At 68.1% G+C, this 19,292-nt stretch overlaps 2 protein-coding genes across 3 annotated transcripts; both read right to left on the minus strand.

Moving 5' to 3' along the window:
* Positions 1-166: 166 nt before the first annotated feature.
* On the minus strand, positions 167-7,882 carry PEA15 (proliferation and apoptosis adaptor protein 15). Of its 2 annotated transcripts, none has more exons than XM_038586356.1 (4): positions 7,709-7,882; positions 3,022-3,195; positions 2,277-2,432; positions 167-2,130 (listed from the first exon to the last, which is right to left on the minus strand). In XM_038586356.1, the coding sequence occupies exons 2-4, from the start codon at positions 3,191-3,193 to the stop codon at positions 2,066-2,068; spliced, it is 393 nt and encodes a 130-aa protein (XP_038442284.1). In that variant the 5' UTR covers positions 3,194-3,195; positions 7,709-7,882; the 3' UTR covers positions 167-2,065. The 2 variants fall into 2 exon arrangements, with proteins under 2 accessions (XP_038442284.1, XP_038442285.1); XM_038586357.1 differs by lacking the exon at positions 7,709-7,882 and adding an exon at positions 7,071-7,126.
* A 2,292-nt stretch (positions 7,883-10,174) lies between these two features.
* CASQ1 (calsequestrin 1) lies at positions 10,175-18,719 on the minus strand (the record flags this gene model as incomplete). The annotated part of the gene is made up of 11 exons (XM_038586358.1): positions 10,175-10,766; positions 11,697-11,771; positions 12,424-12,524; positions 12,686-12,740; positions 13,100-13,145; positions 14,178-14,308; positions 14,582-14,655; positions 14,945-15,056; positions 15,417-15,517; positions 16,450-16,534; positions 18,030-18,719. Coding segments are annotated over 11 exons (1,617 nt in total), but the record flags the coding sequence as incomplete, so codon positions are not given.
* Positions 18,720-19,292: the final 573 nt, after the last annotated feature.

Here is a 19,292-nt window from a genome sequence, read left to right on the forward strand (position 1 = left end):
GGGGGGCTACGTAGGGGCCGGGGGAGGGGAAGGACACCACGAGGGGGGGTTTTCCTGGCCTCTGTTCCAGGCTAGTGAGGGAGCGGAATTAAGTATCACCCCCCCCCCCCCCCCCAGTCATCCAGAGGCTCCAAAAACCTTCACAGAAATTCTAGAAGCAGTCAGGTACAGTACAGTCAATCACCTTTATTCCAGGGTTAGAACAAGGCCGTGCACACTGCAGACAGGAGCACAGGATGGGGACAATCTCACAGCCGTACAGGGTGGGAGGGCAGGTTAGTCTTTTTAGGTTATTTTTGCCTTACAGAGAGATTTCTAGACTCTGCTGGAAATGACCCTGTCTCCCTTCTCCCATCTCCCCCCTCCTCTCCTCAGAGAAGGCTCCTATTCCTTCCTCCTCTTCCCCCTCTCGCTCTCGCTCGCTCTCACGCACATTCTCACATCACGTAATCCTGACCGGAAGGACAGTCGTGCTCAGCTCCCCCCTCCCAATTCTACAAGTGCCTCTCGGTCCTGGAGGGAGAAGCAGACAGGGCTGGGGCATCTCGGGGAGGTCCTTTAAGGCAAAACTGTGGAGTACTCCAGGTGTCCGTGTTAAGGCAGGTGTCCGCAGCAGTGGCCAGAGGGGACGGCTGGGCTGGGCTGGGCTGGGCTGGGCGTGCAGGCTGCTCCGCGGCCCGTCGGCTTCCTCCCTCCCCGGCAGCCGGTCCTCCCCCCGCTTGGGCCTGCTCCCTCAGCTGAAAAGCTCGGAACTGCGCTCGCTCCAGCCTGTGGAGGTGGCACGTGGACGCGGTCTCCCGTGTGGACTCCGCAGCGACTCGCCGGCAGTCCTCTGGCTGTGGCCTCCCCCCAGCCCCGCCCGGGCCTAGACAAGAAGGTATGCTCGACACCACGAGAGGGCAGGCATGGCAGTGCGGGTTTAATATACATATATGTCGGTATATATGTACACACAGTTAGCACGGTCAGGGCGGGGGGGCGTCGGCACAGGACGAGGCCGGGGTCCGGGGACTGGCTGGGTGGCATTCACGAGCCCGACGCGCCAGGGGGTTGAGGGAGACGGGCCAGCAGGTCCCCTCCTGGACTGAACTGGGGGTCAGTGCGGAGGAAGAGGCCCTAATTAGCTTCTTCCTGTCTTTCCAGCTGGGGGTGCTGTAGACCCCAGAGAGGGCAGGTGGCCTGTAGTCCCCACGCTGGGACCCTGTGGCTGGGGCAGGGGTGGAGTGAAGACCTCAGGGGCTCACTGCTCAGCCTCCCTAGGTCTGGAGTCCGTGTGTGCAACAGTCTGAGTAGGAATAAAGGGGTGGCAAGGAGGACCCTCTCTGCCCGCGCCCCCGAGTCGGGGTCGGTGGGGCTGCTCCCAGCATGGGCCCTTGGGGGGGTAGCGTCTACCGCTCGGTGCTCCGCAAAGTTGGTACTGAGGGGCCAGGAAAGGATCCCGTGGTGCTCTCATTAGATCCCTGGCTTGTACCCATCCTAGGCCCGCGGGACGGGAGCAAAAAGGGACCTGCTGGGGCCCAGGCCCTCCGGCCTGAAGACCGTCTAGAAAAGCTCCCTCAGCCGATCCAGCACGGGGTACAGGCGCAAACTCGGCTTTCCTTTCCCACTTCCGGGGAGGGGGGAGGTTGGGTGACCACCTTCCCTCCCGCTGCTTTTCATTAAATGCACCCACCTCGCCCGTGCTTTACCCGCAGGCTCGGCTCCTCAGTAGGAAAATACAGGTTCTTTCTGCTCCCACACTTTAGCCGTGGAAGGAAAGGGCAGTAGGAGGAATGTACCCATTTCTATTTGCATAGAAATAGCCCCCACCTCCCCCTAAAGTGGGGAAACGAAGCCCCCCCCAGCCCGACCCCCATCCCCTCACAAGGAGGAGGAACTAGATGAGCTAGACATAGAGACAGACAGCCAGAGCGTGCGCACACGCACACACACGCGCACAATAAGGGGGTTAGGACCGGGTTAGTAAGTGGGTAGACTGGGGGGGTTGCCCGTGCCCCTCCCCTGGAGGCTGGGGGAAGGGAGTGGTCCAGTGAAGGTCCAACCTTCCTCCTCTCCTCCCCCTCGCTCAGGCTTTCTTCGGTGGTGGAGCCAATTTGATGATCTCCTCCTCAGAGGGCTGCCGGATAATGTCTGGGGGCAGAAAGGCACGTGTGTGGGACGGAAGGCGACAGCAGGCAGGCCCACCCGTCCGCTTGTGTTGGCCCCAAATCCGCAAGCTCCAGGGATCGCCGTGGGGGTGGGGGGCAGGGGTGCGTGTGACGGGCACGGGCTCCTACCTTTGTACTTCTTGGCACTGGGGATCCGGGTGAGCTTGGTGTCCAGCTCATCCTCCTCCGAGATCTTCAGGACGCGGGTTCTGTAGTCCACCACCATGGTGAGGAGGTCGGGGCGGCGGGAGATCTCAAAGATGTGCTCGATGTACGAGAGGTTATCTGGGGGGGGGCGGGGGACAGGGTCAGCCGCGTGGGGCCCGCGGGGCCGGGAGGCCAGGCCCGCAGCGGCTCGGACGAGGGCTGCAGGCTGAGCAGCAGGGACCACAGGGAGCTGGCCTCGCCGTGGCCGTGGCCCTGCCCGCCTTGACCCAGCCAGGGCCCCACTCTGGCCTCCACGGCGCCCCCGTCCCCTGCCCCCGAGCCCTCGCGGCTCACCCCGCTCCGTAGGCCCCCCAGAGCCCCTCGGCCGCAGCACGGCCCACCCTACCCTAGCCGCTCCCAGGTCGCCTGGGCCCCGGGCGAACAAAGCAGGCGGCCTCATCCTCCAGACACCCCAACGCTCCCGCCTCTGGAGCACCCCCGGGGTCCACTGGCCTTTCGGGGCCTCCTCACCCGCAGCTCCCTCGCCCCCGCCCTCCCCGGAGCCCGGCTCTGAAAGTGCCAGAGCGGTTCTACTTCTGACACTTGTGGCTTGGCTCGGGCGCTCGCTCCGGCTCTGCCCTCCCTGCGCCCGCGACAGGGGCAGCAGGTGCATGGGGGCGGGGGGGGGGGGGGGGGTCGTGGGCCCCGTGGCTCGGCCCCCGCCCACCTTTGTCCAGCTTGTTGTGGCTCTCCAGGAAGCTGAACCAGGCGCTGCCGGTCGTGATCTCCTCGCTCTTCTCGCTGGGGATGTCCTCCTTGCAGGCCGACTTGAGCTGCTCCAGGTCCTCCAGGGTGATGTTGTTGGTCAGGTCCTGCAGGAGGGTCCCGTACTCGGCCATGACTGGTCGGAGGAACAAAGGGAGGCGCTGAGCTCGAGGTGCCCGGCGGCGGACTCGCTGGCACCTCCCACCAGCACCTCCACTCTGCGAGGGGGGGGGGGGGGGGGGGAGGGCCCAGGCCGTTGGGAGAAGCCAGGGAGAAGCAGGGGGCCGGGCTGCGGCCTCGAGGGACCAGTCACACCTCCTTACCCCCATCTTTTTTCCTCATTCCCCCCAAGAGTAACCCTGGCAACAGCTCCCCTGACTGAGGAGGCGGTTACCATAGCAACCTGCTCCAGACTTTCTCACCCGCAGCCTCCGAGCCCCCCCATCGCCCCACCCACCCGCAACCCCTCCCCCTGTCAAAAAAAAGGAAAGAAAAAAATACTCCAAAACAACCGCGAGGGAGAGGCTGGCCGGGCTGGGGCCCCTTACGGGGCAGGGGGCTGGGGCGCTGGGGGCGCCTGTGTTCCAGCCTCCACGTTTCCCCAGCAGCGAGGGGGACCCTCACTTCACCTCCCCACCACCCCATGGTGACTCACTTTGGACGGATGCCCGGGGGCTTGGTCTAACGGTCCTCCCGGGATTCAGTGCTGGGGCCAGGGGTGGGCGGGGAGGGGGTGGCGGGGGCCACCCCAGCCTTGAGGAGCCCGTGCCTCCCGTGCCGGCCGCCGGGCCTCCGCGCCGCCCCCTCCGCCAGCCTTTGTGCTGTGCCCGCAGCCCCCGCGCCCAGGAATACCAAGCGGCCGCCTCTGGCCCCCTGCCCGGTTCCCAGGCCGGCTGGGTGGCAGGGGAAGGGGTTCCGACGCGGCTGTGCCCCACGACGGCCTCCGCGGGGGGCTGGGCGGGCCTTCCTCCAGGCCTTCCCCCTTGCCTCGTCCAAGGCCTTCAGTTGGAAAGGGAGGGAACGTTCGAGGCCCTCCCTGCCCTGGCCAGGCACAAAGTGTGACTGAGACAGGAAGAAGGAGGGTCGGACCTTTGCAGGTGCTCCCCGGGTGGGATAAGACGTGAAGCCCCTCGTGGGAAGTTTAAAGGGGCTTTGATCCCCCCACAATGAGGATGTATTTCTTTTATAATCAGAAAAATAAAGCGTTTTAAAAAGTAAATTACATCACAGCTCTGGCGTGACGGAGGGCCAGGGCAAGGAGCGGGAGGACCGCATCCTTGGACTGCCCCAGTCACCCCGGCAAGGGGATGGGAATGCAGCACATAGCAGGCGGCGTGTGGCGTAGACGCAGAGAAACTGAGGCAGAGAGGCGGCGGCCCAGGGGTGCCCATTCCCAGCCCCCTCGGTGGGCCAGAACGAACCAGCCTCTCTGGGTGGCAGGCACCGCGACGCAGACACACGATGAGCCGGGCGGCAGGACCCCCACGAGAAACAGGCGCTCACAGGTGCAAGGGGACAGAAGGGCCCAGCGGTGGCCCTGCCAGGCGGGGCCGGGAACAATGCTCGCCGACTGTCAGCACCAGGAACCGTCTCGCCTTGAAATCTAGGTCACAGCGGCAGCTCTGGAGCCCAGCCCCCACCCACTGATAATCCCGGGACAGGAAGGGGGTGATCGGGAGGGGTCCAGACGCGCGGAGTCAGCGGGGGTGGGGCCCCCCAAAGGAAGGGGTGGCTCGGGAGGCGGCAGCGTGCCCCCCACAGGGAGACCCTGGGACCAAGCCCTCAGGGGAAAGCAGGACAGCGCTGAGGAGCATCCTGTCCCGTTTTCTCGTGGAAGAAGAGGCTGTAACTAGATCCCGCGGAAGGAAAGTGTGTGCGAATCTCTGGAAAGAGTTAAGGCTCCGGGCTCCGATCCTACAGCACAGACTTCCAGGGGAGGTGGGCGGGCCGGGCTCAGGGTGGTGAGCAAGCCACCCACGGCACCCATGGCCGGGGGCGCGGGCAGCAGCGGACTCCAGGAGGCCCCAGGAGCGGGGTGGGGGGGGCGCACGGGGGTGGGACCCTGCAGTGGATGTGGGGCCCGGCGGGGGGGGGGGCACAGGTGCGGGGGAGGGGTGCATGGTCAGGGCACGGATGTGCACGTGTCAGCCCCGGGCGTGCGTGTGTGTGAAGAGCGTGAGGAAGGTCTGCAGGCACAGGCCCACGTCCAGAGGGGAGGGGACGGCGGAGGAGACCCTGCGGAATGGAGGCAGGCCTGGGAACGGCCAGGAGGCGGCAAAGGACAGACCCTGGGGGGCGGCCCGGGACTCAGCGGCTGCCATGGCAACCTCGGTTCTGGGTGCCCCCCAGCGCTCAGGACAATGACACCACTGGACGGGAGGGGGCGGGGAGTGGTGAGTGAGGAGGGCCGGCCGTGGGGAGGGGGCGGGGAGGCGGCTGGCGGCCGCAGGGCCACTGCCGGTCCCCTGGGGAATCCTGGGGTGCAGGGAGGTGCACCTCCTCACGCGGCCCTCAGGTCGCACTGCCCAGCGCTCGTCCCGGCTGGTGCGACCGCGGCGGGCTGCGCCCGGGCCGGTCACCGTCACCTTCCTCCCGGCGAGTCCCCTCCCCTCCCGGGATCACCCGGCAGCCTGGGCGGAGGCCCTTCTTGGGACAGGATACCGGGCAGGAACCGGCCCGGCCGCTGCCAGGAAGTCCGTCCCCTTCCCTCCCGATCATTCTGCGCTCTGCTCCCTGCTTCCTCGCACCTACCTTCCTTCCTTCCTTCCTTCCGCCGCCCCCCAGCTGCCCAGGTGGAGCCCCACGGACGTGGGACCCGCTGGGGACGCAGGGGAGGAGGGGCAGGGATCTGCTTGCTGGTCCTCGGGCGGGAGCCAGAGCGGGCCGGCTGGGGCTCGGGGAGCGCTGGGGGCGGCGGGCCAAGGGGACACCACCGCGGGGGGCGCAGCACCCCGAGAAGGCCGGGCGTCCCGACAGCACTTCTGGATCATCCCTAGCGGTGCCTTCCAAACCCCCAGTCGACTTGGGAAGAAAGCCCGAGGCTCAGGAGCCACTGCCCCCCTGCTGGCTACCTGTGGCCTGCGGGCGGGGGCGGGTGGACCAGGTGGCCTGGGTGGCGGGTGGGGGTGTGTCCCAGGAGCCGGGAGGGAGGCCCCAGCCTGGGGGAGGGGCGGCAGGCAAGGAGGGGGGCCCATGGGGCCCACTTCAGTTTCCACCTGGGCCCCTCGTTCGCCCCTCATTATCCTGAGTGTCACACGTCGTGGACCTCTGCCCGTAGCTTCCGTTCAGCCTCACCCTGTGACAAAAGCGGGGGGCTCTAAGACTCAGCCGCCAGAGGGGAGATGGGTCCTGGGGCCTCGAACGGTTCAGCGTGGCCTGAGAGCAAGAGGCTTAGCCCTGGGCACGGACACTGGGCCGAGCCTGTGGGACTTGACCCAGGTGGGGGCATGGAGTGTGCGATGGGGGGGGGCTGCCTCCTGGTGTGGGGGGGACGGGGGAGGGGGGAGGGGAGGGCCTCGCCTGCTGCTGTGTCTCCTCCCTGTCTCTCCCCTGCATCCAGCTCCTCCCCCCCTCCTCTCCCTCCGGTGGGCTTCCATCCCATGTCACGTGGTGCTGGCCCTGAATACTGAGGACTTGGGGGGGGGGGCCTGTGCCCCAGTGTCCGTGTCTGAACACTCGGGGCCCCTACCCCAACACCCATCAGGAAGGAGTGAGATTCCCAGCTGTACAGGGATCATCACTGTGGTGGGGAGGAGCCTGAGCGGGTTGGCTGTGCCCAGGTGGTGCTGAGGGTCTGCCTAGGAGGCATGGCCTCGGCCTTCCCCAAGGGTGCTGGGGTGGGCACCCAGGGAGGGCACCCAGGGCAGGGCACCCAGGGCAGTGCGGCCGAGCAAGCAGGCCGCGGGGGCTCTGGCGGCCTCGGGGGCTCTGGCACCGTCCCCGACGCGGCGCTTGGCCACAAAGGGAAGAGCAGCTACAGCTAATCGCTCTGACGGCCCGGGGGCCACTCACCCAGACACAAAACCCACAGATTCAGCCGTTTCCCAGCGCGAGCTCCGGGGCGCGCCCTCCCCCCGCCGCCCGCCGCCGGCCGCGTCCCCGTCCCTCGCGCACATTCCCCTCGTTCTCTCCCCCCGACTCGGGCTCCATCCTCGGCTGACTCATGCTCCTTCTCTCTCTCCCGCCCCCTCCTCCGGCCTTCCGCCGCCCCGGGGCGCAGACAGCGGCCGCTCCGGGGCCCCGGGCGCCCGGCGGGCCCAGCACAGCGCCCTGCGCGGCCCCGGGCCCCGGACCGCAGCCCCGGATCCCGGATCCCGCCCCGGATCGCAGCCCCGGATCCCGCCCGGGGGCACCGCAGGACCCGCCCCCCGCCCGTCCCGCAGCGGGTCGCCCGGGGCCGGGCACATGGAGGCCGTGGGGGAGGGGGTGCGTAGCGCGGGGACCGCTGTGATTTGCTGCGTGCGAAGCGGTGTGTGCACGAGTCACATGGGCGTGTGTCGGCGCGTGCCGCGGGCTCCCGTAGGTGTGTGTCCGGTCGGCTCCCGCCCCGCCCGCGCCCCGGGCCCGATGCCCCGACCCCGGCCCCGACCCCCGCTCCCCGGCCCCCGCCCCCGCCCCCCGCCCCCCGGCCCCCCGGCCCCCGCCCTCACCGCCTCGGGCTGAGCGCTCAGGGCGCGGTCTCCGGCGTCCCGGTCCTGGGCAGCGTCCGGAGCCTCCGCTCGGCTCCCGCCGCTCCTGCCGCCGCCGCCGCCGCTTCCGCCCGCCGAGCCCGAGCCCGAGCCCGAGCCCCAGCCCCGCGCGCGCCCCGCCCGGCCGGCCGCTGACGTCACCGGGGCGGGGCCTGCGGGGGGCGGGGCCTGCGCGGCGGGGCGGGGCCTGCGGGGGCGGGGCCTGCGGGGGCGGGGGGGAGCGGACCCCGCTGCGGGCCTCGTCCTCTCCGTCCTCGCGCGCGGGCACCGGGGGAGGCGACGGCGGAGGCCGAGGCCCCGGATCCCCCGAGCGGCCGCGGCAGCGCGGCGGCGGCCCCCTCCCCTCCACCTGGGCCCTCCCCCGGGGTGATGCCCGCGTGTCCCTCTCACCTTCCCCAGATGTCCCGCCCGCCGGCCTCCCCCCACCATGATGTAATTTGATTTTCTGGGAGGAAAAGAGCAGCAGTGAGCTCAGCGTGCAAATATAGACGCCGCCGTGCAAAGCCACGCTCAGCTCGGCCTCCCCTCTGCCGGCCGGCCGCGCTCTCACTTCCTCTCCGCCTCGGGGACTTTCCTCCCAGTCTCGGCCACACTGAAACAGGGAAGGAACACGGGGGGCGGGGGGCAGCAGTCTGCGCCCCACCTGCAGCCGGAGGGCTGTTGCCTCAACTCCGGCCGTGCGGCCCTGGGAAGAGGCCTGTGCCACCTCCAGCTGGGGAGCCCCCCGTCCTGGTCTACAGGCCTCCTGCCTCCTCCCTGCCCCCCATCACCACCCTCTGCTAGCAGGGCGTCCTCGTGCCCTGGCTGTGTGTCTCCTGCGCTGTGTCCTGGGACCGCAAGCCATTTCTCTGAGCCATCGGTGAGACCCAGAGACCCAAAGTGACGCCTGTACAGGGGCTGGGGCTTTGCACTGGCTCTGCCCCTCCCGGGGGGCAGGGTATGCCCCCAACGCCCAGCGCCCTCGCCAGGAGGGTGCACATGCTGCTGCCCCCCCCCCCCCCCATGCAGGGCTCTCCCCAGACGCAGAAATCCTGAGTGTCAGGAGTGGCGCAGATGGGTGCTCGGGACCCAGCCGCAGATGGGCAGGGGCCCTGCCCTGAGCTGTGGGGGCTGCCGGCTGCCTATGGTTGGCCCAGGGCCCACTCGGCGTATTAGACGCAGGACTGAATGGTGGCAGGAGCCCTCCGCCCCCTCCAGGGGCGCTTCCTGGGTTTGTCCAGGACAGTGACGTGGCTCCTGAACTTAGCCGTCCTGTAGTCTCAGCGGCACCTCTGTACCTGGCCCGTAACTGTCACGTCTGTGAATTCTGGGCAATCAGTGCCTTGGTCCCCCCCCACCCCCCCACCCCCCGACGGCATCCCACTCCCTTACCCGGACGCCAGCCTGGGCTGTGCTGGGGGCCGTAGGGAGCCTTCCTGCCCAGAACCTCAGCCGCCCAGGCCCGGGGGCAGGGTGGGGGGCCGCATGGACAGAACTCTGTGCCTCCTCTGCAGGGCGGGCCCTACTGGTGGCCTCTGGCCGTGAGGGCCAGGGGCCCCCTTCCCTCCCTCTGCCCACCTGCCCATCAGTGCCCTTCCTCCTGGCTCCCAGGACGAGACCCAAGCTCCACACACCCCGTGACACCCGCCCATCCTCGTGGGGCCCACTTGCGGGTCTCCTCTTGTCCTGCTCATCTCTTCTGCGCCCCCAGTATGACACCCACATCCTGCAGGTGCTTCTGATGCTCTCCACTGACGGGCAGGCCCCTTCCCTGCCTCCTCTGCCCCGTCAGCCCCCACTCTTCACGGAGGGAGGGCCTAGCAAGGGCTCACTCCTTGGAGCCTTCGGAGCCCGCTGCGTGGTGGCCGCTCCCTCCTGAGCCCTTCTGTTCACTGGCGCCTTCTGCTAGCAGACGCGGTGGGGGCCGCCCTTGGTGGGCGCAGAGGAGAAGCCTGGGCTCCTGCCTTCAAGGGGCCCACGGTCCAGTGCGGGGGGACAGACACGTAGCCACAGATGGAGGGGGTCGCCAAGGGGGGGACCCCAGATGAGGGGGCTGCAGCGGGCGCCGCCTCTGGGAAGCCCTCACCAAGGAAGTGTCACTGGGGCTGAGTCTTGACGTTCAGAGAAGAGCTGCAGGGAGGGTGCGATCCAGCAGCGCAGGATCAGTCTGTGGTGGGCTTCCATGTGCTCCGGCCTGTCCTCACTTCCAGCCCGGCATTCCCAGAGCCTCCCGGGGTGCCGCACAAACATCTTGTGTTGGGGGGGGTGGGGAAGCTTGGTGCCTGGCCGGAGATAAGTCATCCACTCTCCTCTGGGGACGATGGTCTGGAGGGAGGCACCCATCCTGCTCGGATTGCAGCGCCCGCCCCCCCCCGCCCCCCTCCCCTGTCCTCATCCTCCGGCTGCCCCCCTCCTGCCGCGGGGTGACACCTCTCAGCAGACACCTGCTCATGCTGCCCCAGATCCTTTATTGAGGCCTCTCAATATCTGACCCAAATACATTAACAAGAGATTGCCGCGAGGTGGCCCGGGACGCGGGGCCCGCCCTCCCTCCTGGCCGGAAGGACGGAGGATTTGGGGGTGTGGGGAAGAGTGTGTGCAGGTGGGGGGAACGGAGGAGAGGAGGGTCACGAGGGAGAGCACACGGACCGGTGGGGGAATCCGTCGTGGGATGGGGCCACCGAGGGACAGGGGACAGTCAGTGAGGCGGCTGGGCGGGCGTGTGGGGGGACAGGGGGTCCTGTCCCTGTCAGGTGACAGTCGGGGTCAGGTCAGCGGGCCCGATGCAGATGGAGGGTGACCCAGGGTCCCTGGAGGAGCCCAGGGAGGGGCAGGGAAGGGGGAGCACAGGAGAGCAGCGGGCGGGCGGGCAGAGAGAGGGCGGCCACAGCCGCTAGTCATCATCATCGTCGTCGTCCTCCTCCTCGTCGTCGTCCTCCGTGTTGATCTCGCCCGCCAGCACGTCCTCCAGCCAGTCCTCCAGCTCCTCGGCGGAAGGCAGGTCCTCCTCGTCGTCCATCTCCATCCACACACTGTCGGCCTGGGGCGGGGCGCACGCAGGGGACCGGGTGAGCCCGACCCAGGTCCTAGGAGCCCGGTCCCCCGGCTCACGGGGCCCCCGCCGTCCTTCCCCTCTTGCGCGGCACCGGCCAGGTTGACAGGGCGGCCTCCGTCCTCGGCCTCCCTAACAGGCCTCCGGCATGGGCCGGCGGGGGGCCCTCGGCGGGGAGAGTGAGGCCTGGCGCCCGTCAGCGCTTCATCACCTGCTGTTCCAGCACCTTCTACAGAACCCTCGAGCCTCGCAGGCCGTAAACACGACTTGCCTTTTCCAGAACTTCACAGTCCTTCTCCTACTTGTGACCTTACTTAGCTCTACCTCTTGCGTCGGTTTGGAAAGGCCTTGCGTGTGCACGTGGCGTGCCCCGCAGGCTGTGCAGGTCGCCACACCAAATGACCCCCCCCAAGCCTCTCTCCAGCAGAAGTGGCTTTGATTTCTGTGGCCTCCTAGCACTTTATTGGTCTCCTCGTGGTCGTGTCTATAAGAGCTGGCCGTGTCGTCAACACAGCACCTGCCTCCCCGGTCACACCGGGAGCTGGGGGGACGCAAAGACCGTACACAGCCCGTTCGTTTTGTCGCCACAAAACCACAGCTGAACACCTGCCACGTGTGGGTGAGAGTTCTGCCCTCCAAAAGCTCAACGTCCGCTGGAGAGGCAGACGCGCCCCATATGTAGACCCGAGATGAGCTACATGGCAGTCACGTCCTCGATGCCCAGGGGGCTCTGCGAGTGCCGGGGGGGCGGGGGTGGTGACTCCAGGTGGGGAGTCTGGGGACCGGCCCTGCAGGACGGGGCGCATGTTCAGAGCCTGAGTGCGTCCGTCCAGCCCTGAGACGGCGTGTCTGACTCCTGGGGGGTCCACAGAGCAGGGAAGCAGGGGTGGAGGCCAGCGGGGCGGGAAGGGGACTCACGTCCGTGACGTTGACCACTCCTATTTGTGGGGCCGACAGGTCGATGTCGAACGTCTTCTCCCAGTATGGCACCAGCTGGGGAGAGACCACAGGGCGCTGTGAGGGGGTGCAGGGGGAGCGGGTGCGGGCGGCTGGCACAGGGGCGTCCCCGAGAGCCCTGGGCCGATAGGGTGCAGGTCCAGCTGTAGGGCCTGCAGGGAAGGGCGAGAGGCCAGCAGCGCCAGGGCAGTGCAGACGCTGGCCCCTCCCCTGAGGAAGGCTGGGCCGGAGCCCGTGTTCTGGGCCTGGTCCCGCCGCGGCGCCACCAGGTCACCTCGGGGCCGCTCAGCCGGGCGCCCCTGAACTGAGGCCTCTGTGCGCGGCGATCAGGGCCACTCGGGCAGCAGATCACTCGCTCCTGCTGCGTGTGTGCTGGGGGTCGGGCTCCGGCGGGGACCGAGCTGTCCCCTGGGACTCGGCGCTCCGCGCGTGCACCCACCTGCAGGGCCCGCCCGTCTGGTCTGCCCCCCGCAGCGCTGCCGGTTGGGGCTGGGGGGAGCGCCTGCCGGGCCTCCGCTCTGGGCGTCGTGTGTTAGGCTCCCTGCGGTTGACCTGCCGTCCTGTCTCCCCACCTCGGGCTGCCTTTCGCGCCCTCAGTGCCCCTGAGGACCCGCCGTGACCTCCCGCGCCCCCGGGCCGGGGTCGGGACAGGAAGACGCCCGCTCAGGGCCCCGTTCGGGCCTCTTACCAGGGGGAAGTCGTCAGGGTCGATCCAGATGATGCTCAGGTCCGGGTTGTCCGTGTTATCCCGGGCCACGGCCTTGAGCGTCTCCAGGAACTCGAAGCCGTCTTGGGGGGAACCCGAGTGTTGGGTGGTCGGGGGGCAGGAGCCCTGCCTCCGCCTCCTGCCACCCGGGCCGCTGCGCTCCCGGGAGCCCCCCCATGCGGCGCCCTGACCAGCCCGGGCTCCCCTCCCGCCCACACCGCTCCAGTCGAGCTTCCTCCCTCACCGGGATCGGCCTCCTCGGCGAAGGCCACGATGTGAATCCCGTCCATGTCGTCCTCCTGGGAGGGGAGGGGGCTTAGCTGTGCGCCCGGAGGAGGGGGCGCCCCTGGCTCCCTCGGGCCTGGACGTCGTGGAGCTGCGGCTTCCAGGTCAGGTGGGTTCTGGCGGCACCGCTTGCCCTCCAGGCCCCGTGCCCGCCGAGCAGACCCCTCCGCCCCACGTCCCCCCGTCGCCGTGTCAGCCTGTGTGTCTCCCAATCCCCAGGACACCGCCCTGCAAACTCGGCTGGTGCGCGGCGGCTCCTACCAACGAGGCGCAGGCCGCGGCAGGGCCAGAAGCTTCCAGAACTTGGGTTTTCAGCCACCTGCGTCCCTCCCCCTGGGGCCCAGCCCCATCCTGGGGTGGGGGGGACACTCACCCAGGTCTCATACATGCTCTCGGGCTTCAGCTTCCTCAGGGTGGACCTAGAAGAGACGGTCACTGCTCAGCGGGCAAGAGAGAAGGATGCCCCCCCTTCCAGAGTGTTCCGCATGACGCCGGCTGCCTCTGGGTCAAGCCTGGGGCACAGACGGCTCGTAGCCCAGAGCAGAGCATCTGGCAGAGTCTGAGCGCTGGGCTCCGGGCCCAGGTGGGGGCGCAGCAGCCAGGCCCATGGCCTGGAAGAGAAGAAGGTCTTTGGGAGAAAGGCGGGAACGGGGCGTCGGGGCCTTCACGCGTTGTTGTGGTTCAGCTGAGTCTGAGGCGTGTTAGGCACGTACCGGGCGCCCTGGACGTAGGCCCTGCCGGGCCGGGGGTTCCCTAATCTGGGGGCGGGGGGTCAGGCTGCTGGCGTCCCACGGAGCTGTGCACGTTCCCGGTGGGGAGTGCCAGGAGGGAAGGGGTCCTGTGGGTGCGGGTGGGGGGCGGGGGGCTCAGCCTCGGCACCACTGACCTTCAGGGCTGGAGCGTCCTCGGGGCCCGGGGGGTGCAGGGGGTGACCGTGTGCCCTGGAGGTCGTTACCAGCACCCCCGCTTCTCCTCCAGCGAAACCTCCTCACTGCCCCCCAGGAGTTCCCTCCTCCAGCGAAAATGCACCGTGACCCCTGGAGGGCAAAACCCGCCCCCACCCCGGCCGCCCTGCCCCCTGTGCTGAGAACCACGTCCTGGGATTGAGTCCGGCTTCGGGCCCCTGCCCAGCAGGAGCCTGCTGCTCCCTCTCCCCCTGCCCCTCCCCGTGCTCGCCCTGCCTCCCTCTCTCTCTCCCTCTCTCTCTCTGTCAAATAAATAAAATCTTTAAAAACTAACTGATAACGGAGGAGGATGGCCGTCGGGGTTCCTGGCAGACGGCAGGCCGTGAACACCAGTCGGGGTCAGGGAGCAGGGTGGGCCACGCTGTGGGCCTGGCGGCGTGGGAGGGAGCGCGGGCACCCGGAAGACGGGCGCAGGGAGAGGGAGACGAGCTCCAGGCCGCCCCCCCACCTGCCCCTGCCCCGGAGGAGGAGCTGCCCCGTGCCCACCTCCTGTGCTCCTCCACGAAGCTGACGATCTCCTCCTCGCTGTTGGGCTTGTCGGGGATGGTCACAGGCTCTTCCATGAAGGCCTCGTAGAAGTCGATCTCATTCAGCTTCAGCGTCAGCTTCTTCGCCACCTTTGGGAGAGGAGGCAGGGGCGAGGGTCAGGGGACAGGCGGCTTCCCGGGGCACTCGCCTCAGGAAGGGGGTGGGACGAGCTGGCCTGGCCACTGCCTTGACTTCCCCGGGCCTGGGCTGGACGAGGGGTGGGCTGAGTAAAATCTGGGTGGGGGTGGCGGTGCGGGTGGGGAGCGTCCTTGGTAGCAAGGGGTCAGGTTCCCGGGGCCCCGGGGGCGAGGTCGGGGCGGCTGCAGGGAGTGGGGCGCCCCTCCGGCCACTGGGACGTGAACCTTGCTGTCGAAAGTGGCGAAGAAGGGGATGTAGGGGTGAAACTCCTCCGCCGCGTCCTCGAAGGCCTTGTAATCTGAGGGAGAAACTCTGGGTCGGTGTCTGGGGAGCCAGTCTCCCGGTGGCCCCCCCCCCCGCCCCCCTGCGTCTGGGCGGGTTCGTGCTGAGACCCACCCCCTAGTCCTCTGGGAACAGCTGAAAGTCAGTGGGGGAGGTCGGGTGCAGGGGGGTGCCCGACTGGGAGCCCCAAGTGCAGAGAGGTCGGAGCGGGCGGGGGGTTGGGTGTAGACACGCTGGTGGAGGGGGTTTAGGAGACGGGTAAAATGGGGGTCCCAGGAGGGCCTCAGGCATCAGGGGTTACCCACGCTCTGAATCCTTGTTCTTGAAGTAGCCAATGAGTTTGATCTCGTCCTCGATGTTCTCGAATGCCTGCAGCTCTCGTTCGCCTTCGATCAATTCCACGGGGTCCTCCAGGACCTGGGGGGGCAGTAAGGAGGGGAGCGAGGGGAGTGGGGGGCATGAGGAGGGGAGCAAGGGGGTGGGGGGGTCGTGGGCTGCGTGCGCGTGTGTGTGCACGTATGTGATGCATGTGCACCTGTGTGCATGCTCGTGTGCTTATGTGCGTGTTCATTTGTGTGCTCATGTGTATGCTCCTGTGTGCTCGTGTGCTCATGTGTGCTCATGTGTGTGCTTGCGTGTGCATGCTTGTGCGCTCGTGTGTGCTTGCATGTGCATGCTCATGTGTGCTCGTGTGCGTGCACGTGCACAGAAGCGGGGGCCGGGTGGGGCCGGGTGTGGGGGGCTGAAGCAGGGCCGGCGGGGCAGGCGGATCCTCACGTCGAGCAGGAACTCCACCAGGGTGTCAGCAGAGAACTCGCCGTCGTACTCAATGACTTCGTCCCCCTTGAACACGTAGATGCTGTCCTCCTCCGTGAGTCCTGGGGGACACGGGGTGGGTGGGGGCCGGCTGCCCACGGCTCCAGGCCCCGGCCTCCCCCCGCCCCCTCCCCGCGCATGACGCATCCCCCCACAGCCTGGGGTCTGTGCCTGCGGCCTCAGCACCCCCGGAGCAGGTGGGTGTGGGGGGACATGGGGGGATCCAGAGTCCGGCCACACGCCCCCCATGTCTGCTTCCCCTACGACAGGCGGGCACCCCCCCAGCCCCCGGGCACTGTCCCACGGCTGTGACTGCCCCGATGCCCGCCTTCCCCAGCCCGGCCCGCCACCTCGGGACTGTGCTGCTCCCTGGTGGCTGCCGCAGGTGCCCTGACCAGGGCTCTGCCCCCGGCCTGTCCCCCCCACCGCCCCCCCTCCCGCCTGCTTTCCAGGGAAGTGTGAGGAAGGCTGCCCCCACTTTGGGATTAGAGCCCAGGTGTCTGAGGAGGGCAGACGGGCCGGGCCCCTCCCCAGTCAGTGTCTCTGCCCCCGGGGTGAGGCCCTGGGCCCGGGCCTGTGCAAGGACAGCTCCTAACCCCTGGCCCAGGCCGCCCCCTCCAACACCTATGCGCCTGGGCCCCGGCAGTCCCACACCGCCCGCCCTCCCGGGTCCACACCACCCAGCCCCCCCTGGATCCACACCACCCGTCCTCCCGGGTCCACACCACCTGCCCTCCCAGGTCAACACCACCTGGCCTCCCAGGTCCCAAACCACCCGTACTCCTGGGTCCACATCAACTATCCTCCCGGGTCCACACCACCCACCCTCTTGGGTCCATACCGCCTGCCCTCTCGGGTCCATGCCACCCACCCTCCCAGGTCTACGCCACCTGGCCGCCCAGGTCCCACACCACCCGTCCTCCTGGTCCCACACCACCCACACTCCTGGGTCCCACACCACCCGGCCCCCCAGGTCCCACACACACCCCCTTACCTAGTTTCTTGGCCACAGCTGCGTCCTTCTCAGAGTCCACCAGCCCGAAGCCAACGCCCTTGTCTTCGAGGACTTGGGCCGCTAACTGGAGGGAACGTGTTCAAGTCAGCTCCAGGGGTCTTGCCCCCCGTTCCCATGTCATGCTTCAGGTGGGGTCATTTGGGATGTGGGGAGTGAGGACTTGGCCTCGGCGCTGCACGGGGCTCTGGGAGCTCCACCTTCCCTGCAGGCCCACCCTTGGGTCTGCAGCTCAATCTTGACCGCTGGCCGTCTATTGCTCCTGGACGCTGTGCTTCTGGGGTTGCACCGTAAGGGCACATGTGACACCCCCGGGGGCCTAGGGATGCTGAGGGGTCTGGCTTCAGAGTGATGGAGGCCCTTCCTGCTCTGGGGCTGAGCCCTGCCCTCCATCCTGGGTAAAGGCCATGCAGTGTGGGGCGACGTCAGAAGTCCCTGGGGTTCTTCCGAGTGACCCCCACTGGGCAGGGGTGTGTGCGGGGGGGTCTGGCCATGTCATGAGGAGTGGGGAAAGCCAGAGAGCTGAGTCTGAGGTCCCCGTGGCCTCCGCTTGTCACCTTCAGAGACGGGGACCCCAGGAGGCACTAGAGGAGACACGGCGGGCCCCCCTTCGCCCCCTTCCCCTCTTCACCGCAGCCCGCCTTTACGCAGGCCGTGCTGGTCTCTGCTCTTGGTGCCCGCCTCCCAGCAGGACCCTGGGCCACTGCGTGGCCTTGCGGCTTTCCCCGCCTGCCAGAGCCGGGCGCCTGGATTCTCGGGAGGACGGGGAAGGGAGGCTGTTGGCAGGTGGATGGCCCGAGATGCTGAGCACTCAGGATAAAAATACTCCACGCACATCAGATGGCAGGTCCCAGCAGCCGCAGGGGCACGCGGGAACGGCCCGTGGTCCTGCCCCGCTGTCCTGCAGGGACGCAGAAGGGCTGCAGAGCTTGGGACAGGAGGCTGGCGGCCTGGGGCTAGAGAGGTGGAGGCCCGGCTCCGGGCATCCCCCCCATGGGCTGCTTCTCTCCTTCTAAGTCCACTTGGGGGCCAGGAGAACCTTCCCGCAAAGAGAAGCTGGGGAGGGCGTGCTGAAGCCTCCTCCAATCGCAGGAATTCTCCAATCGGGGTGTCCAGCCCGACCCGGGAGGGACCGATGGGGAATGGGGGAGAGCGGGAGCCACGCTGGTCTCCCTTACACCTTCAGCAGAAACAGATGCCTCGCAAATAAGATGTCAGGAGCATTTAAAATTCGTGCGTTTGCATCTTCTTGGGGGGCAGGTGGGGGTGGGGTGCAGGGAGGGGAAGGTAGATGGGGCGCTGTGTGCAGCTCCTCCCCCTCCTCTCTCTTCCTCCTGGTGCTCCCCTTCCATGGACGCCTGGGTGCTAGCCGCCTCCTGTAGCACGGAGGCCGCGGGCCTGCAGCCCCTCCCTCCTGACCGTGCCTCCCTGCAGTGGAGCTTCGGGCCCCAGGCCAGTCGCCCCCAGGCCCCCCTGCACAGCCCCTCCACGTGTGCATGCAGCCTCAGGCAGGGGGCTGCCGGGGGTGGGGGGACCTGTGTGCCTGCGACCCCACCGCTCACCTCCAGGATCAGCTCTTCCATCTCGAACTGTCTCTGCGAGGCCTTGTCATCCTCGGGGGGCTCGTGGTACAGCAGCGCCAGCACCTCGTACTTCTTGAACACGTTCTTGTAGTTCTTCGCGTTGACGTTGACCACACGGTCCACGCCGTCGTACTCGGGGAACTCCAGCCCTTCCTCCCCCTGCACCCCCAGCCTGGGTGGCCCGAGCACCAGCAGCAGCAGCAGTGCCAGCGGCAGGCCGGGCGCGGCTCTGGCCCCCATCCTGTCTGCAGCGCGCAGGGAGGTGGCGGGCTCAGGGTCGGGGGGTCCTGGTCCAGAGGAGGGTCGCGGCCGGGCCCTGGGTCCTAAGCCCTGAGTTAGGGGCTTGCCGTGGGGGCGGGGTGGGGAGCGGCCCAGGGCAGTGGACAGAGGACACTGCTGGGTCCCGGACAGGCCGCTGACAGAGCCAAGAGTGAAAGGGTCAGGAGGAGGGATGGGAGCAGGGGGCGGGGAGGGAACCGGAGCCGCAGGCCCCAAACTGGCACCACCGGCCCCCGCCTGGCTCCATCTAAATATGTCTCTGCGGTTGGCAGGCGACAGGATAACCTTCTGAGGCCAGGACAGCTCCGCAGGCCCCGATGTCCCACCTCCTGGCCTCGCCCCCAGGCTCCCGCGCCCCTCCCCTCCGCCTTCCCCGACGGCCAGGGCTCCTCAGCAGGCTCTCCACGCCGCCCTAAAAGCTCATCTCCATATTAAGAAAGGAAAAAGCCTGAGCTAAAAATAAGACCAGATGAGTCGGAGGTAAATGAGCTGGGCTGGGGGAGGGGAGGTGCGTCCCCGGAGGGCAAGGGTACTCAGACCCAAGGAGCGGGGGTGCAGAGGAGGCCTTCTGGGTCAGGACAACGGGGACACGGATGGCAGATGGCCTCTGGGCCTCAAACCTGGGGATGTCCTCTGGGCGCAGTCTGTTTCTTTGATCCTGGGAGGCCAGGGCAGTAGAGAGCGACCGGGCTGCAGGGGAGACCCCCACGCTGCCCCGCAGAGAACCAGGACCAAGGATGAGGTCATCCCCCAGTAAAAGATGGAGCCGCGTCCAGCACTGGCCACCTGGCTCGGGCCCAGCGGTTTCCTGTGCCTCCCTCCCACTCAGGAGCGGCCACGGCCACCCTGCGGGGCTGTGATTTAGGGTTTCTGTGGGCGGAGGCCCCAGGCGGGGAGGGGGCTGCATCCCGCTCGCCCTCTGCACTCCCATCGGAGGGGACTTGGTTCTCCAGGGCCCAGTGG

Source organism: Canis lupus, chromosome 38, assembly GCF_011100685.1.
Source record: "Canis lupus familiaris isolate Mischka breed German Shepherd chromosome 38, alternate assembly UU_Cfam_GSD_1.0, whole genome shotgun sequence".
Classification (NCBI taxonomy): domain Eukaryota; kingdom Metazoa; phylum Chordata; class Mammalia; order Carnivora; family Canidae; genus Canis; species Canis lupus.